General features: G+C 43.7%; 1 protein-coding gene across 1 annotated transcript in view; it reads left to right on the top strand.

The window, feature by feature from the left end:
- Nucleotides 1-17461, top strand: part of JAKMIP1 (janus kinase and microtubule interacting protein 1) — an 88721-nt gene extending 71260 nt beyond the window's left edge. The window contains exons 17-20 of the mRNA XM_054999276.1: nt 2669-2746; nt 6108-6311; nt 14738-14803; nt 17411-17461. Coding sequence (XP_054855251.1) covers nt 2669-2746; nt 6108-6311; nt 14738-14803; nt 17411-17461 — 399 coding nt within the window. The remainder of the gene's footprint in view (nt 1-2668; nt 2747-6107; nt 6312-14737; nt 14804-17410) is intronic.
- Nucleotides 17462-18780: the final 1319 nt, after the last annotated feature.

Below are 18780 nucleotides of genomic sequence, written 5' to 3'. Positions count from 1 at the left end.
TGCTGGTTTCCAACCAGTTAGTAGCTGGTTTCCTTATTAGCATCACCGATATTATTAGAGCAATGAAAGCAGCTCATAGACACTCCTATGTCTGACTCGTCCACCATCAGCATCACTCCTGACTGTGGCTGCCATTTCTTCCGTCCTGCTCAGCGCCTCTGGAAACCCCATAAAGCTGTTAACAAAAAAATTAAAGTTTAAAAATTCCTATTCCATCTTTGAGTCTTCCAGTTGCATTTCAGAAAAAATGGCCCAGTCTGTATTTTTCAACAACAGCTAGACAAGTTGTGACAGATTTGGAAACCCCGGTTTGATTCCCCATTCTGCTGTAGAAGCTCGCTGGGTAACCTGGAGACAGTCACACACTCCCAGCCTAACCTACTTCACAGGGCTGTCGTCAGGATAAAATGGGGGAGAGAACAATGTGAGCCGCTTTAGGTCACCCTTGGAGAAAAAATAATAAAGGAAATAAATAGAAATACCATAAAAGCAATAGATTCAAGTGTTGCATATTGAATTACTTTTATGGAGTAACAAAATAAACCAAAAAGAAACAGGTTCAGATACCCATATGTATAATATGGAACTGTGTTCATTGCATATATTACTGTGCTCTTCTTCTGGCTTTCTTTCCTGCATTTGGAGTGCAGTTGGGGGAACAGCAAGAATAGAGCAAATCCAAATTAGGTTGTAGATTTCCCAGGTGAGACCTGAAATAGATTACAGCCGAAGGCCTACCCGGGCAGTACCATTTTACTTTTTTCACGTTGATTTCTACTAAAACTTAGATTGTACCACACACCCAGATTCCAGAAAAACTACACTTTGGAGGAGGATTGAAGCCGTATCAGAATTGAACAAGGATGATTTCATTAATGGTCAAGCAAAGAGTGTAGGAGGGCTGGTGCTTTAGTTATCCGTAGGCATAACAACAGTCAATGAGAAGGGCATAGCACAGTGCAAAACTGAATGCGGGGGATTTTCCTGGAATTTGCATCAAAGGCAGCAGTTAGCGGCTGATATGTAGGTACCTTTCTGGCTGCTGTGAGAGGCCAGGGAATGGAAGACAAAAAGGTAGATTGTGCCTGTGCGCCAGCTAGTCTTCAGCATGCTGCCTCCTGGTGATCCCTCATTAAAGGTGGCCCACCTGGCATTGCCGAGGGCCCGTGCTTTCTCTAGGGCTGCTCCCACTTGACGGAGCAAGCTCCCCGAGGGATGCTGTCCTTGGAAACCTTTAGGAGGAGCTATAAGGCTGTTTTTGGCACTAGAGCTTCTGATGGAGTGCGAGTTTCAGGTTGGGGCTGAAATGGGATTTTATTGTTACTTGGATGTTTTTAAATTGAGCCACCTCAAAGCATTGGGAAAGGTAGAATTTAAGTGTTAAAATAAATAATATTTATTTGAGGTGGGAGAACATTAAATCTTTTTAACTGGACGGAACTCTTCATTTTGAGCTCTTTGTCCTGTTTTTTAAAAAAAGAAGAGTCCCACATAAGATCTGGAATATTTCTGTACCAGTGGGGGGTTTTGTCTTCATTCGATAACTGTTCTGAAATGTAGCAGCGGTGAGGATGAGGCAGGCTAAGGAGAATCCCCATACTGGCCTGGATCCCTCAGCCTTCTGGATTTATAACTGTGCTTTGAGACCTGCAAACTTTGATGCTGAACTCTGTGTTAGACTGGCATAAGATCATGTCAGGAATGTTTAGGTTTTAGGTTAATCAGTTCTTCGTTATTTTACCGTTTCTTTCTGCACACTCTCTAAAATTAGTATTTTATTCACCTTCTTAATAAATATAATGTATTTTACACCTGTGTGGTGTTTCATTGGCATGTGGCTTCAGCCTGAAAATAGGGCTGAGACCAATTTTGCTGCCTTTTGTATCTTTTTGCCCGGACTCAGCACAGCTGACCCCAGGTACAGTCCAGTAAGGTTTGGAGTTTTAGAGCCTCGCTAAACAAGACAAAATACACGTGGAGGCTCAAGTGAAGAGAAGCGCAATGTTACCTGGGAAGACGAGTTCTGAAAAGACAGATCGGAAGGCTTTGTCAATTTCCGTCTCTACAAGAGTCTGCAAATATCGCTGTTCAGGGGGTTTATTTCCTCTCCGCCTCCCCGAAGGCTCTGTCACTTTCACCTCTGCTTCTGGGAACCGAAGAGGAAATAAACAAACCCACCAAGAATGATATTCACAGGCTCTATAGAGACAGAAATTGACAAAGCCTTCTGATCTGTCTTTTTAGAACTCGTCTTCCCAGGTAACCTTGCGCTTTCCTTCACTCGAGCCTCTGCGTGTACTTCATCTCATTTAGAGAGGCTTTTAGTCCACAGCTTCTGGCTGGACTTAGTAGGGGAACTGTGGCAGCTACCAAAGTTAGGGGCAGGAGGTCTTTTGCTAATCCCCGCCCCCCGACTCTGTGAACCCTTTGAGTTCTTGACAACCAGAAGTTGCTGCCTTCACACACGTTTATGAGAAGGTGTATAACAGAAAATATTTTATCACTGAGGGGAGTACTACTTTTTTAGCCTCAATTGTACGTCTTTGTTCATTTTTTGGTTTTCATAAACTCATGAGGAACACCTGATTTGCCAAAGTGTGTAACTCCTTGCGATTCTGTTTGAGTCGGGCTAAAGACAAACCCTGCCTTTGTCTTCATTATCACTCAGGACCTGTTCAGTAAGCAGAAGGGTTATTTGGAGGAAGAACTCGACTACAGGAAGCAAGCTCTGGACCAGGCTTATATGGTAGGAAATGTGTGTGTTGGACTGAAATACAGCTACTTAAATTTTTTTGGAAATAAAAGCATACATGACTATCTGTTCTGCCAAATAAAGAAACTAGAAACTGCCTACTAAAGGCCGTATAATAGCCAAACATAAAAAAGGGAGAATTTTATTTCAGTTTTTAAAATGGGTTTACTAAACTGTGTGCCTGAGGTTGCCATAGTCTGCAGGGCCCCACCCCACCCTGCCCCTGAGAGCTTATGCAGACACACTGCCTTGTCCTCGGCTTTGAAAGAGAGCCTTCAGAACTATGAACTTTTGGTATTTTAAAGATACAGTTGCAAGACTTGGGCTCAACGAATGATATAACAATGGTATTGTATCTTTTTAATTTTCACATTACTAAGAAATCCTTTTTTTGTAATTATTTGTAAAGTCTAGAGATGAAGGACCAGTCTGGCTTTCTCTGGAAATAGAGGGAAAGGCAGCTTTGTGCTAGTTCTCATGAAAGTACTGAACTTGTGAATACCAGAGTTTGAGATGGAACTCATGTGACTAGATGCTCCATCGAGGAAACTGTGGGGTTTTCCACATTTTTCCCCCTGTTGGTTCTGATCCCATATCGCCCTGATTTCTGCCAGCATTTTTTACCTTCAGTTTTTGCTTCAGGCAGCCACTTCAAGCAGATTACTAGTTTGTGGTCCAAGACTGATCTCATCAGATCTCAGAAACTAAGCAAGGTTGGCCGTGGTCAGTAATGGGATGGGGAAACCTCCAAAGAAGATGACGGTTGCTGTACAGAGGAAGGCAATGGCAAACCACTTCTGTTAGCCTCTTGCTTTGAAAACTCCAGCAAGGGATCACCCTAAGCCAGCTACAACTTGATGGCACTTTCTACCACCACCACAAAGAAATGTGTGACCAAAGTAATTGAGAAAAGATGATTAACAAGGATGTGTGTCACCCTTCACTCCCAAAGGGTCTTCAGGTGACACCCTGCATACCCTGGGGGACTTTGATCACATATTCTGTCATTTTTACCTCAGGATATCAACTGATGAATCTTGCCTATGTCCCCACGACTGTTGAGTAAGACAATGAAAGTTGTAGTGCTGTAGTTGGATCATATGGATACAGCCCTGTTTCTGGTCAGGTACTAGCTGCCAGGAACACATCTTAACTATTACCAGAACAGCTGCACTGGCTAACAGTCTATTTCAAAAATTACTAGACCCCATTTTTTCCATTGTTGCTTCCATCTTACTAGAGAGGTGAGAGGGCCGCAGAAAATTTTAGGAGGCACTGCAAGGCTGTTTCCTTCAGTAGGACTGTTAATGGGGTTAACGCAGGATTTTCGTGGTGAGGGGTGGTTAATTGGGGGGTTATTGTATTTTGTATGTTTTAAATTTTAGTTTGTAGCCACCTGGAGCCATGGGTATGGGTGGAGGTATAAATATTTTAATAAATAAAATGCAGTGTATATATAACAAGCAAGATCCAATTTTTTTAGATGGTTATTAGTGTGGTTGGGTCAAGAACTACTTTCCCTTCCACCTGTACTGGTTAAGGCTGGTGCTGTTTCCCTGGTGAAAAACAGGAAGGGGAGCTGTCGGGAGACCTGATCTCAAACATGCTGCTCTGTTCTAATGATACAACAGAATTTCCAAGAACAATTTTCTATCCATTACACGTACGGTTGCCAGGTCCCCTTACCCTCCAGGTGGGAGGTGAGGGACATGGCACTCACCTTTTTAGATGTTTTCATGCACATGCTCCCGGGCTGTGTGATAATGTCACTTCCCAGAAGTGACATCATCGCACAGGCCTTGTGCCGCCCATGAGAGCGCTCCCGTGCTCCATAGTAGGTCTATTTCAGCCTGTTTGGGGCTGAAATTGGCCTGCTATGGAGCAAGGGAGCACTGCTGGGGTCACACAATGGGCCCTGGAGTGCTCCTGTACTTCACAGCGGGCCAATTTCAGGCCCAAATGGGCCGATTTGGCCTGTTGCGGAGGAGCACTGCTGGGAGGGCCCTGCTGAGCTCCTGTGCTTCACAGTGGGCCATCTTAGGCCCCGAAGAGGCCTGGTTCACCCCATTTGGGGCCCAAATCAGCCCACTGCAGAGTGCGGGAGTGTGCTGCACCGCCCAGGAGCACACCCCGGGAGGCACATTCCCTCCCCTTATCTCCCACCAGCCAGGTAAGTGGGGGAGGGAGGCAGAGAGTGGGAGTGGGGGATCCACAACCCCCAACAGGGAACAGACAACTCTAATTACATGTCACAAATCTCTCAGGTCAACTGTTCTTTGGAATGAAAGGCAATAGCATCGGGTGCATTTCACTGTGAGGTGGCTAATCCATCATTGGGTGGCTAATCCATCATCCATCATTACTTTAGTGATGGTATGTAGCCACGGTTATCCTCCTGGGAGCAGTAACTAAAGTGCTGAAGCCTACGTTGGGGCCGGGGGGCCGGGGGAGTTTGCAGCTTTGAGCAGATTCCTGTTGCTTGCAATAGTCTATTGTTTTAGCAATGTCTTAACAATCCATCCGATAGGCCCTTGGTTGTCAGTAGCCCTTCATTTTAATGGGACTTTCTTGCCAATTCAATTTGCTGTGGACACAGGCAGTTGCCTCATATTGTCCAATCATGGGTCATCAAGACCAGCGCCATATACTCCCAGTGGCAGTGACAGTCTCAAGCAGGGCTTTTTTTCTGGGAAAAGAGGTGGTGGAACTCAGTGGGTTACCCTCGGAGGAAATGGTCACATGGCCGGTGGCCCCACCCCCTGATCTCCAGACAGAGGGGAGTTTAGATTGCCCTCCGTGCCAATGAGCGGCGCCGAGTGGCGCGAAGGGCAATCTAAACTCCCCTCTGTCTGGAGATCAGGGGGCGGGGCCACCAGCCATGTGACCATTTTCAAGAGGTTCCGGAATTCCGTTCCACGGTGTTCCTGCTGAAAAAAAGCCCTGGTCTTAAGGTCTGCGGTATAGCTTTTTCCCAGTCCTGCTGCCTATTTGAAGTGGATGCTCCAGGGATCAAACCGAGCACTTCCTGCATGCCACGCATGTGTTCTGCCACTGAGCTATGGCCGTTTTCCATTGCCTTCTCTTGCACAACATGGTGTGAGGTCTGGTTAACTGGACAGATCACTCCATGACCCACATTGCAGTGCCTGTACTGTACGGAGTTCTGTGTGCTCTTCACATGAAATGCTCTTCGCTTGTTGTTGACATCTGATGGCTGCTTCCCTGCTGTTGAATTGTGTTCTCCTCCTGCCTTCCAGGCTTCCTTTCACTTGCATTACTGTTGCTCTAGTTGTGTTGTGTTGGCTTTCTGTATTCAAATGGGAGACTGTTTTGTATGTGATTTGGGTTGCATTAGAAAATCCAGGAGCTGGAAGCCACACTTTATAATGCTCTGCAGCAGGAGCCAGCGAAGAGAGCCAGCGAATCTTTGAACGAGGCACAGAGGGAAGACTTGCGAGCTGCTGTGGAGAAGGTGCGGAGGCAGATCCTGCGGCAAAGCCGGGAATTTGATAGCCAGATCCTGCACGAGCGCATGGAGCTACTGCAGCAAGCCCAGCAGGTAACTCTGCCCGTTGCATGTCGAGGCACTGGCTTTGTTGCTGCCTTCACTTTGATTTCCTCCATTTGGGGGCAGCTCCACAACTTTCACTTCCCTCTGGCAAGTCTTGAAGTCCTTTAAACTGCGTCTGAGTCAAACAATGGGTCTCATGTTCCAGTTTAATATGTGCCTGTCCCATAAATCTAACTGTTACGTAAGTGCAAAGTTTCGCTTTCATAACCTGCAACAAATCTGGAATAGGAGCAGGGGATACTCAATCTGCTGATGAAACAGGAGGGCAAACGAGAAGCGCTTGCTGATTGGTTAAAGCGTGCTCAGTCCAAAGCATGTTTTAATATATGGGGGAATGGGCATAATTTACCATAATTTCCAAAACAAAATTAGTGGAAACCAGTAGCTAGGATGTTTAATTAAAAAAATGACTGCTGGTAAAAACAAGAAGAAACCAGAAGCTGTGGTAGGTGTCAAATTCGAAAAGAGTCCAGTAGCACCTTTAAGACTAACCAACTTTACTGTAGCATAAGCTTTCGAGAATCACAGTTCCCTTCGTCAGCTGCATCTGAGAGCCAAGCTACAAGTGACGCCTGACACAGGTTGGACACTTGTCAGCTTCCCTCAAGTTTTGATGGGAAATGTAGGCATCCTGGTCTTGCAGCTGTAATGGAGGGCCAAGCTGTAAAACCAGGATGCCTACATTTCCCATCAAAACTTGAGGGAAGCTGACAAGTGTCCAACCTGTGTCAGGCGTCACTTGTAGCTTGGCTCTGAAAACTGTGGTTCTCGAAAGCTTATGCTACAGTAAAGTTGGTTAGTCTTAAAGGTGCTACTGGACTCTTTTCGATTTTGCTACTACAGACTAACACAGCTAAGTCCTCTGGATCTGTGGTAGGTGTGTTCATCCTGTAGCATACTTGCAGGACCTGGTCATTGGGGGAACGTCTCTTTCAATGGTAATTCTATTAAATGTCAAATTGTGTTTTCTTTGTGGTTTCTATTGCTAAATTTGAAACTGGAAGATTGTAATGTGAGGACTCTATGCCTTTCCTACAATGAGGAGTGTGGTGGGAGGATATCTTGCGAAAACCTGATCATGAGATATGCCTTCCTCTCTCATTTTTCTCTCAAATTTCCCCACACTATTAGAATTTAGTGATGTCAGCACCTGCTAACACAATGGCTAAGACCACGCATGGCTTGCTCTAAATATAAGATTTGAAACTGGGATTTGTGAACGTTAATTTAGTGTCCCTTAGCAAACTTTTGCAGGTAGAGGCAAAGGAAGGCCAAGATTCCATCTTGGAGTTAAACCCAGTGGCATAGCCAGGGTTGCCAGCATCCAGGGCATCTCCTGGCAGGTGGTGCCCTGTCACCACACATGCATGAGCGCAAAATGTGCGTGCGTGCGTGCATGCACTCCCAGGACCACACGATGAAGTCACTTGTGGTGTCATTGTGCAGGGCGGGCCGCCGCCCGGGAGTGCTCCCACGATTTGGGCTGCTCACTCCTGGCCAACAGCCACTGCAGGAGGGCCAGCTCAGCGCCCAGCGAGCCGGCCACCCTGTCAGCGTGGCAGGTGGCCAGGGCGGCGTGGGCCACCTCCCAGCCCTCCCATGCAGCCACCTGTGCTGCCACTGCCAGCTCCACCGCTCCTGGCCAGGAGCCACTGCAGGAGGGCCAGTTCGGCACCCAGCAAGCCAGCCACCTCGTCAGTGCGCCAGGCAACCAGGGTGGTGTGGGCAGCCTCCCAGCCCTCCTGCGCATCCGCCCACACCGCCGCCACCAGCTCCGTGCTCTCCCAGCCAGGAGCTACAGCAGGAGGGCCAGCTCGGTGCCCAGCAAGCTGGCTGCCTCATCGGTGCGCAGACAGCCAAGGCGGTGTGGGCAGCCTCCCAGCCCTCCCGTGCAGCCGTCCCCGCTGCTGCTGCAACACAGTTTGCCTTCCTCGGCAACACAACGTGCCTTCCTGCCAGCTCAGCAGCCTCCTTGGGGCCTCTGGAAGCCCCAAGTGGTGTGGGAAGCCCCAAGTGGTGGCACAGTGGTGTGGCCCTCCAGAGGCCCCAAGGAGACCATTGCAGTGGTGGGAAGCCCTGGTGCAGCCCTCCGGAGGCCCGCGAAGGTCCACTGTGGCCCTCCAGCAGGAAGGCTCCGCTCTCAGGAGGCCATTTTCTAGAGCACAAGGGACTAGTGAAAGCTAGTTTGCCTATCCATCTGGAGGTTTATATCGGAGGCTGGGATCCCTGCCCTTCCTGGTAGCCTGGTTAAGATCCTGTCTCCTGCCAAGATTTACAACACCTTTCTCCTAAGAACAGCTGGAACAGCTGCCCGTCATCTGTCCCTTTGCTGAGACCCTGCCTCCATCCTGGCCCTCCTCTGTCTAGGGGAGACTCTGGGGCTTAGACTTCTGGCTGAACAGTTTATTGCCTCCTCCTGTGCAAGAGGAGAAGACAGTGCTTCCCATTTATCCTGCGGATTAGACTAATGCTCTTATTTTAATAGCAGATGAAAGGCTTGTCCCGGTAAATGGGTAAAGGAAGAGCAGTTAATTCAGCTACAGAAGAGTATGTAGGGGTGACTTCTGTGATGTCATTCAGATTTTAGCTGTGCCATGGCTTGGGTTTTTAAGCAAAACAAAATAGCATTAGAATGGGTGTTCCGTTGTGGAGTTCTTTGCCTTCATAAAGGTGTATGCTTGAAAAGAGTGAGTGATACAAAGCCCAGACTTTACGTGAAAATTGCTCTGCATTGTGTGTTTGCTCTGGCACTTGGGTGTGCGACAGTTCGGTCTTAAGCAGTCTCACCTTTCTAAACCCACTGAGGTCAGAGGGTTTGGAAGAGTGAAACTCTGCTTAAGATTGCACTGCGACGACGAGTCCAACACTACCTGGAATAGAGGAACGGTCGATAAAGGTGTTGGAACTTGCAATGATGGCAAAACTTCATTGATTAGAGAGAAGACAATAAGCTCATTTATTGTTGAATGGAAACCCCTTATAGACTTTTTACATGAAATGCACAATAATGATTTGTGGATTTATGGACTAAGGAATTTGGACATTAGAAAAAAGAGAGCCTTTATTTTTAACACAGAGTAAGAGAAAATTGGAAAATACTAATACTTGTCACAGAGAAAATTGGAAGCTTCCTTTTAGTTTATACAATTTTTCTTTATCCTTTATGGGTTTTTTTTTTGTTTGTATGTGTTATTTTGGTTTGTCTGTTAGTTTTTTTTGTGTAATTGTATCTTTGTTTTTTATTATATAAAACTTTTAATTAAAAATGTAAAAAGATTGCACTGTGATGTGGGATGTATGTGAAGAAATAACAGGAGAAGTAAAAACATATTTACTACGATGCTAAAGATGGCTTCCTCAACATGCCATGAGCCGGAAGTGCTGCTGTCTTTCACAGGATGTCCTCCAGTGACCATTCTAAAAGCCAGTATATCATCAGTATACCAGATTTAAATATCACTGATTTTTTTAAAAAATTACTTTTAATTCTACTTCAGTTGATGACACATTGTAAATGAATACAGCTTTATTACATTCATACACTTTATTTCATTCCCACTGTGTTCCATTTAAACACATTTTCTGTACAACTGTTTTAAGCATATGAGACTGTGACTAAACTGTGACTATCAAAATGAAGAGAAATTCTGCAAATAGCCTGGCGATTTTTTCTAATAACATCAGTTATCAGAATTCCATCAATAAAGATTCTTACTTGTATTAATATGTCTAAAACAAGTGTAGTTGAGTTTCTAACTGTACTTATTACTCAAAACTTAGGACCAAAATACACATTATGTGGGAGCCTATGATTGGACCCCTTTTCATTTTATAAGGCTAAAATTCATCTGGAGGAAGGGAACAAACGAGTGGGGCTGCAGCAGTTGAAAACGGGTAGTTTGCCAGTTTCCCCCACATATTATTTCCAAGACAGAAAGTCTCTCTCCCATGCCACACAAAGCAATTAGTATAGCAGAGGTTAAGCACAGGCCGGTGTTGTGTTTTTTCCCAACGGAGCTAGTAGGAATTTTTGAAGTGGCATTTCACTCAGGGAAAATCTCTTATCTCAGCACTGTGAACCCAATGCAATCTAGACACCCTCACACCACAGCTGTTTTCAAGTATCAAAGAAAACCTTGAGGGTTGATAGATGGAGTTTGGCTCTTTGTAGTCAATCCATATATTCTAATGGAAGGCAGAGAATTGTGTTCTGATCTGATGCTGACACTATACACATTTTAAAAGATTTTAATTTTAGTTTATTTTACAAAACTTGTATCTTGTGTTTCTGTCCTCACAAGGGCCATTAAGGTAGCTAAAAAATTAAAATATAGAAAATAAAATCACATTTTAAAACTACTAAAATCAATTAAAAGGAACAACACATCATTAAAACAATTAAAACCATAACTAAAATACATACAAATACATAAAAACAATAATTAAAACTTTTGGCAGGAAGGAGAGATCACTGATGAAATGCCAAATGATACAAAAATGTCTTCACCCACTGGGGGAAGATTTTTTTCCCAAATTTAATACAAGAAATGATAAAACTGTAGCATACAAACAAGAAAGGGATTAAAACTAAACCATAAAAGACATTATCAAAACCACTCTTGGCAAATTGTTAAAAACCCAAGAATTACAATAAACCAGCATTTAAACTTTGTTGCATTGGGGGAATTACTTCTTTGGCATTTAAAACATCTAAAATTGGTTTCCATATTTCATCATATTCAAATAAAGGGACTGCCATATGCAAGTTCCCAAAAAACGGATTGTGCATAATCCTACCCATCAAATACTGCTCCCAGATTGCTCCCAGTGATTAAATATCACTGATGAAGCAAAATAGTAGAGAGTCCATTAGCACCTTTAGTACTAACTTTATTGTAGCATAAGCTTTCGAGAGCCACAGTTCTCTTCATCAGATGCATCTGACAAAGAGAACTGTGGTTCTCAAAAGCTTGACTGTGGTTCTCAAAAGCTTGTGCTACAATAAAGTTGGTTAGTCTTAAAGGTGCTACTGGACGCTTTACTATTTTGCTGCTACAGACTAACAAAGCTAACTCCTCTGGATCTATGACTGACTGACACCAATGTGAGTCCCCGCCCAGCAATGCACAACCACTTTCTTATGGCTTGCATTTTGAAAGGTTTTGATAACTGGCAACAGAGATAATAATTTCATAAACTATCTGGGTCTGAGATGCATTTTTGACCTTAATGGGTTGTTTTTAATTACATTGATAAATTGACTTTTAATAGACCATTTCTTAAAAAGTATTAATTGACTGCTGTAGCAAGATTGATTAGGATTTCACTTAAATCAGTCAAAACTGACTTCTTTATTATATGACTGGATAGACCATCTTCATTGTTAAAGGTCTTCGCTTGGGATTTGCTTCTTGAGTTTTATTTGCTTCCCTTAACAAGCAAGTCAGAGGTGGCTTCGATCTTTGCTCTGAGACCTGCTGCCTGTCGCCCTTCCTAAGCATATTTGCCTGCCTGCCGACACTCCTGAAACAATATTATATTGTGGTGGGGTTAGATGTGTCCTTTTAAAATAAAAATTGAATGTCAACCAATGTATCGGTAGCAACTCTGAGATTTAAACATTTCTGCTCACCCCCGATTATGAGCAGTCCCCTGGGCTGTACATGCCAAGGGCTACCAGAAGAAACATGACATGACTGAGGAACAACTTCTGTTCTTTTGTTGTGGGTCTTCTTCCATCTGTATCTAAAGTGTAGGGGGGGGTCTAATTTTCTCAACAAAAGTGGTTCGTGGTGAGGAGAATTTCCCCTCCCTCTCACATCGGGTACTCCATTACTTCCTCCTCCTCCTAACAACTGATCCTTCACCCTGCTTCAGTCATGAACAAGCCAGAGATAGGAGGCAGAGCCATCTTGTTGAACCCTATACCTCCTGGACGTTCCAGTGTGAACTAAGGGAGGGACTGCTTTTCCAAGAAAACCAATCTTGATGTTTATATACAAAGGGGCACTCTTTAACAGCTAAATGTACTGTCGGAACTCTTATTTTATACAAACCACAGTTTTAGTTTCAGGCAGTTTATTCTCTAGCAGCCTCAGACTTAATCCACAGTTTCTTTATATGCCACATGCAATCTCTTTCTGTAATATGCAACCTTACCAAAAAAGAATCTTTGCCTAGGCAGCTAATCATATTAATTCAAGCTGACAAATGGCATCAAGGTATTAAGAGTGCTGCTCCTTACCGTAGAGAGTTGCAAGATAACTTCGGATTCTGGCAGCTGTTTCATTTGTTGGTATTCTAGATCAGGTATTCCGTTGCTGGCTGATGTTGCCGTTTGAAAGAGTTCTTCTGTAAGGCATATCTTGAAAATCAAAGCAAACCTTCCAAACATTTTCAAGCTGAGTCTATAAGCAGCTTAGCAAATCCTCCTCTACCTGCTTTGTGCTAAAATTACCAAATTGTTTTCGTTGACTTGCTGATGAATGTAAATCCGATAATACTGAGTTACAGGAGCTATTAAGATGCTTTCTGGACCCCTAAATTAGTATTATGTTTTCACAAGCGCATTGCTCAGGTAACTTTTTCATATCATAGGGATTCATTTTGGTCATGTAGTCTTTAAAGTGTGTGAATCTGTCTTTACTTGTAAGAGGTATGTGCACATCCTGGGCAATTTGTTGTTGTTTTAACATAATTTTGATACGATAAAAATATGTGAAAATAATTGTACAAGACTGGTGAAAAAATCTACTCTCCTTTATGGAGGGTTGATTTTATAAGAGCCAGTTTGGTGTAGTGGTTAAGAGTGCAGGACTCTAATCTGGAGAGCCCGGTTTGATTCCCCACTCCTGCTTGAAGCCAGCTGGGTGACCTTGGGCTAGTCACAACTCTCTCAGAGCTCTCTCAGCCCCACCCACCTCACAGGGTATTTTGTTGTGGGGATAATAACATACTTTGCAAACCACTCTGAGTGGGTCCTGAAGGGCGGTATATGAATCAAATGTTGTTGTTGTTATAAAGTTGTAATAATGTCTTCAGCAAAGATGCTTTTGAAATGACAAGAGCAAACTTAAATTTGTGGTGTGCTCATGAAAGGTTTTGTAGTATATCACATCACAGACATTGCTTAGGCACTGTATTTTAAAAGTAAACTTACCGTTAAAATATTTATACCTAATGTGTCTGTTTGAAGCTGCCTTTTGTGGTGGCTGGAGCCACCACTTAAACTAAATTTTTTAGCACATGCATCATAACATTGCAGTGTTGAAACCCAGTGTGTCCACCATCCCCGTCCTTTTCCCTGTCTCTGTATTTGCTGATTGGGCAGTACCGTTTAAAAAAAAATCTGGAGAGGCAATTGGCAGTGGAGTTCTGGGGGGAAACCTACAAATTACTTTCCGTGCTTGTTCCACTAGCTGTTAACAGATTACTCTGATTTGAATTGTCTGCTTGGCACAAAACAGCTCAACTGCCAGAGCAAAATATGAAAATGCTGCTGCCCGAACAAAATGGCGTTTTCATTGGCCTCCTCACATCATGTGACCATGTTCTGGGATGGGGAAGGCAGAATCTTGAGACGAGTCCCCCACCCCCATTTCCAAATCACCGTGAACATGAGCCCCGGTTGTAAAGAAAGGAAATAAGAAAGTAAATTCAAGATGTGATCAGTGGAGAATATGGATTGCCATCAGGGAACGACACAGAGGCCGTTTTCACACTACTTAACCTTGCCTCGGAACTACCGGAAACATCGCGCAAAAAATACGGAAGTTCGTGGTTTTTTGTGCCATGTCACGCAAATCTCACGCGAGAAAACACGATCTTCCACGTTTTTTGTGCAATGTTTCGGGTCATTCCGAGGCAAAGTAAGTAGTGTGAAAATGGCCAGAGATTGTGCTTAAAGGTGTAGAATGCACTGATGTCAAACATCTTGGGGTCTGAATTGCTTCATGTCCATGAGCAGGTGAACGGTATCTAACACAGAGCCAAAATACATGTTACCTGTGACTTGTGTGGGGTCATGGGTGTTCAACCCAATTCCTAGTCACACATTCATGTGGGGACTAACTGAGGAGCCTGAGGATGGGGCAAACAGCACCCCCCCACCCACACACACGCACTGGCTGACAAAGGGGCAAAATCAGCATGGGAGGAAAGCCTGAAGACTCTTGTATGCCCTTGCAGTGTTTTAAGCAGTTCAGAGCAAGCGAGTGGTTTTTAAATGTTAGTCCCTGTCCTCCGCCTTGAACATCTTACTGGGAGTTGGATCGGGCACCCAGGACCTAACTCAGGTAACATGTATTATGGCTGCCAATCTTTCTTTTTTTAAAAAAGAAAGGGGGAAGGAAGTATTGTTTAACACCACACAGAACTTCATGCTTCCTTTCTTCTTGCGTTCTTGTCTGTTCCAGAGAATTCGGGAGTTAGAAGATAAAATTGAACTTCAGAAGCGACAGCTCAAAGAAATAGAAGAAAAGGTAACATATTCTCGTGTACCGGACCAATTCCAGGCTTTGAAATGTTGTTCTCGTTTCCTCGGTATTTTCAAGATCGGCTTCGGAGAAGTACATGCTATCATCAATTAGGATCCACTAGCACCTATAAGACTAACAAAATTTGTGGTAGGGTACTTATAGGTGCTAGTGGACTCCTGTTCTTTTCTACTGCTACAGACAGACTACGACTACCCATCTTGATCAGTTAGGGTGACTGTGTTGTTAATAATTCGGCATAATTTTAAAATTTGAAGCCCACTGGCCTGTATCCTGGTGTGTGCACAGAACAGAGATGTCGCCTGTGTCTCTTCTCATTCCTGCAGACCCCTCCAACCCCTGGAAAGATCATTTCTGGGGTTGTGGGACCCTAGCAAAGGAATCGCTCCTGAGGTCAAGGCACAGTGAGGAGGGAGAGGGAAAGGGTGAAATTGGTCCCTTTGTGTCTTCCACAAGCAAAGCTCCATTGATAGAAAAGGGAAATGAAGCTGCTTTCACCCCCTTTCCTTGCTCACTGCACACACACACACACCCCACTCATGGCTATTGATCTGCATGGATCCCATGACCCCTGGAACAATCTTTCGAGGGGCTGGAAGGTGATGCCAGAATGGGGCAGAACACAGGAAAGCTCTCCACATATGATCTGTGCACATGTGGCTGGATACAAGCTTCTTATGTTTAGTACAGCTGCTGCTTTTGCATAAAACAAAAATTCAGAGAGAATTCAGAGACCCTTCCGGAGGCAGAGGTCTGGGGAATTCTGAAGGAAAAGCAAAACGTTTTCAATAAGATGCATGATTTTTTTATTTGCTTGTTTTTTTGGTTGGAGTAGATCGTTTCATCTGTCCTTCTTTAATTGATCAGTTTAAAAATTGGTTGTTGTGGGTTTTCCGGGCTGTATTGCCGTGGTCTTGGCATTGTAGTTCCTGACGTTTCGCCAGCAGCTGTGGCGAGGTGGTGCTACACCTCTGAAGATGCCAGCCACAGCTGCTGGCGAAACGTCAGGAACTACAATGCCAAGACCACGGCAATACAGCCCGGAAAACCCACAACAACCATCGTTCTCCGGCCGTAAAAGCCTTCGACAGTTTAAAAATTGTTTGGATTCATATAATCACAGACGCCCAGTTCAGTAAAAGCAGTGGTTGTGCCCTTGAACATAATCTTGACCCTCCTTTGGTCTTATGATTAAGTATAAATTAAATTAAATATTTTAGGCTTTTTTTAGCCCCCCCCCCCCCGTTTTCCTCTTTTTAGTTTGCTGTGTGTTAATTCTTGGTGGTTCTTGTTTTTTATTGTAATCTGTGTTGTTATGTTGTGCTTGCTCTTAGAGATTAGTGCAGATTTTGTTTGGTTTATTGTTTTAATATATAGTACGTGGTCTCAGTTACAAATTGGTAAAGAGGTAGGATGTGAATGTGTTAAATTAATATAAATGAAGAAATAAGAAGCTTCCACTTCTTCAGCTGCTTTCTGTCCCAGCACTATATTAAAGCCTGAGAGAGCAGCAGTCCTTCCATTTTGTAATGGTGTTCTTGGCGTTTTTCATTGTCCCTTGATATTTTGCTGTCACTGTGTGACAGAACAGTTGGTTTAATGCAGCTTGTGGCCATTTTCACACTGCTTATCGGCCACGGAACATCACGCCAAGCTCCCAGAATGACAGCGTCTTCCTGGCACGATTTCGTGCAAGAACTGCCGTTCTCGTGCGAAATTGAGCCAGGAAGACGCTGTTGTTCCGGGAGCTTGGCACGATGTTCTGTGGCTGGTAAGCAGCGTGAAAACAGCCTGTGTGTCACATTTTCAGGGTTAAACTAAATGCAATTCAATTTTTTTTCATTATCTAGTTCATTTTTATCCCACCCTTCTTCCAAGAAGCGGAGGGTGGCATTCATGGTTCTGCCCTTCTCCATTTTATTAACAACCCTGTGAGGTAGGTTAGTCTAAGAGATAGTTAACTGATCCAAGATCAGCTTCTGACCTCCGTGGCTGAGGGCAGACTTGGACCTGAGCCTTCCCTGACACTCTAACTGCTATACCACACTGCACTTGGAGAAGGAGAGCAAATAGCTGTATTCGGTTAGCCAATACAGTCTGTTGAGTTTTCAAGAAGTCAAGAACTGTGTCAGTAAACGGCTGTAGTAACCAGACACTCATCTGGGCTAACAGGCTTGTGGGTGATGGTTTTTCCAAGTATTAGCAAGAGGAAGCTGACAGCCTCATCCTAAAACTACCACGGTAATAAATAAACTCCAGCAGGCAGCTGCTGCACCCATTCAAAGTTTGCTAGGATTAATGTTGTGATGGCCCTGCAGCTGGTAATCTGGCACGAACATTCAGGCATGAGGGTGTTAATGGGAATTTTTAAAGATTTGATTGTTTCTGTAGATCTTTTAACACAGCTTGGATAATATTATGGGAGGTAATGAATGATGGGTTGTTACATTCATCCAGTAACTCTTTGATACCAGTGTTAATAACAAGAGTTCTAGCAACTTGAGGTCTAACTGATGCCGTTGAATTCCACGTTACAGATCTTACACCTTTTTTCTTTTCTTTTCTTTCTTATTTTTTGATCTTATTTTATAGTTTTTGTTCCTTTTTCTGTTTTTCTCACTAGCATTCATCCTGTGGCCTTGATGAAACTCATGCGCAAAGAACTGTGGTTGGTATTCCTTTTTCATTTTATGAGAATTTATTCTTAGGTTTTGTGCATTTGGCGGGGATCTTCATTGCAAATTTTTCTGAATAATAATGAAAAATCAAAGTGGTTCAGTTCTGGATTTCTATCCTTACTTATAACCTTCTAATCAGGAGCTTATAAACTCCTACTGAAATGAATATGTGGATGGTTTACAGTGACCTGCACGTTTAGTTTGAACCCTTTTAGTTCCTCGTACCAATATTTTAGTGTTTATCATTATAAGGTGAGCGGCTTTGGGCAGTCTCTGGAGTAGAAAAAACAAATTATAACTAACACAGTTTTGTTGACTGTCAGTATTTTAACTGAAGGGTTTGATGGCGGTGCTGTGTATTTATAATAATAATATTTGATTTATATACCACGCTTCAGGACAACTTAATGCCCACTCAGAGTGGTTTACAAAGTGCATTATTATTATCCCCACGATGATCACCCTGTGAGGTGGGTGGGGCTGAGAGGGCTCTGAAAGAGCTGTGACTGACCCAAGTGGGCAATCAAACCCAGTTCTTCAGAGATTGGAGTCTCACTGCTCTTAACCACTACACCAAGCTGGGTCACTGTGGATTTTGCAAGCCTGCAGACTGGAAGATGGACACACGGTGAAGTAGTTGGCTGGGAAAATGTGTAGGAGTGAAGAGGTGTAGATTGGGGAGCCCTAGAGACATCTTAGGTGGTTCGTTTGCTCAAGATTCTCTGCTGGACCAGGAAAGATAGGAATGGCCCCCTTTATGCCCAAAGATCTCTCCTCGCTGTATTCCTGCTTCTCTTAAAAGTTTCACCAACTTGCTTAACTCCCCACTCCTTAGGCCTTCCCTCTGTTCTGCCATTTATTTAATTTTCAATTTATTTACATTATTTATAGTCCACCTTTCTTACTGAGTCCAAGGAAGATTAGAGATTGTAATTCAATACAATCAACAGCGAGGATATTCAGTAAACAATAAAACAGGATATAGATTTCAGAAATTTGAAAACAAGCCGAAATTTGATGCAGAGTCGAAACAAACATAAGCAATTTGACGTGACATATTAAATGATGTAGAAACAACCCAGCAGAAACATATTTACAGTAACGGACCGTGCACAGTTGTATAGTCTACAGTCTCTATCCCTTTATCAAAGCATTTCTTTGAACCATTTCCTTACAGCCCAGCTGCAGTGTTCTGAACCAAGTGGAGTCTCTGAGTTGACTTTGAGGGGAGACCTATGTAGACTGCATTACAGTAGCCAAGTCTTAATGTAACTATACCATGGA

This window comes from Eublepharis macularius, chromosome 15 (genome assembly GCF_028583425.1).
Source record: "Eublepharis macularius isolate TG4126 chromosome 15, MPM_Emac_v1.0, whole genome shotgun sequence".
NCBI classification, from domain to species: domain Eukaryota; kingdom Metazoa; phylum Chordata; class Lepidosauria; order Squamata; family Eublepharidae; genus Eublepharis; species Eublepharis macularius.
The sequence above is the reverse complement of the archived record's forward strand: the minus strand, read 5'-3'. Positions and strand labels throughout refer to the sequence as shown.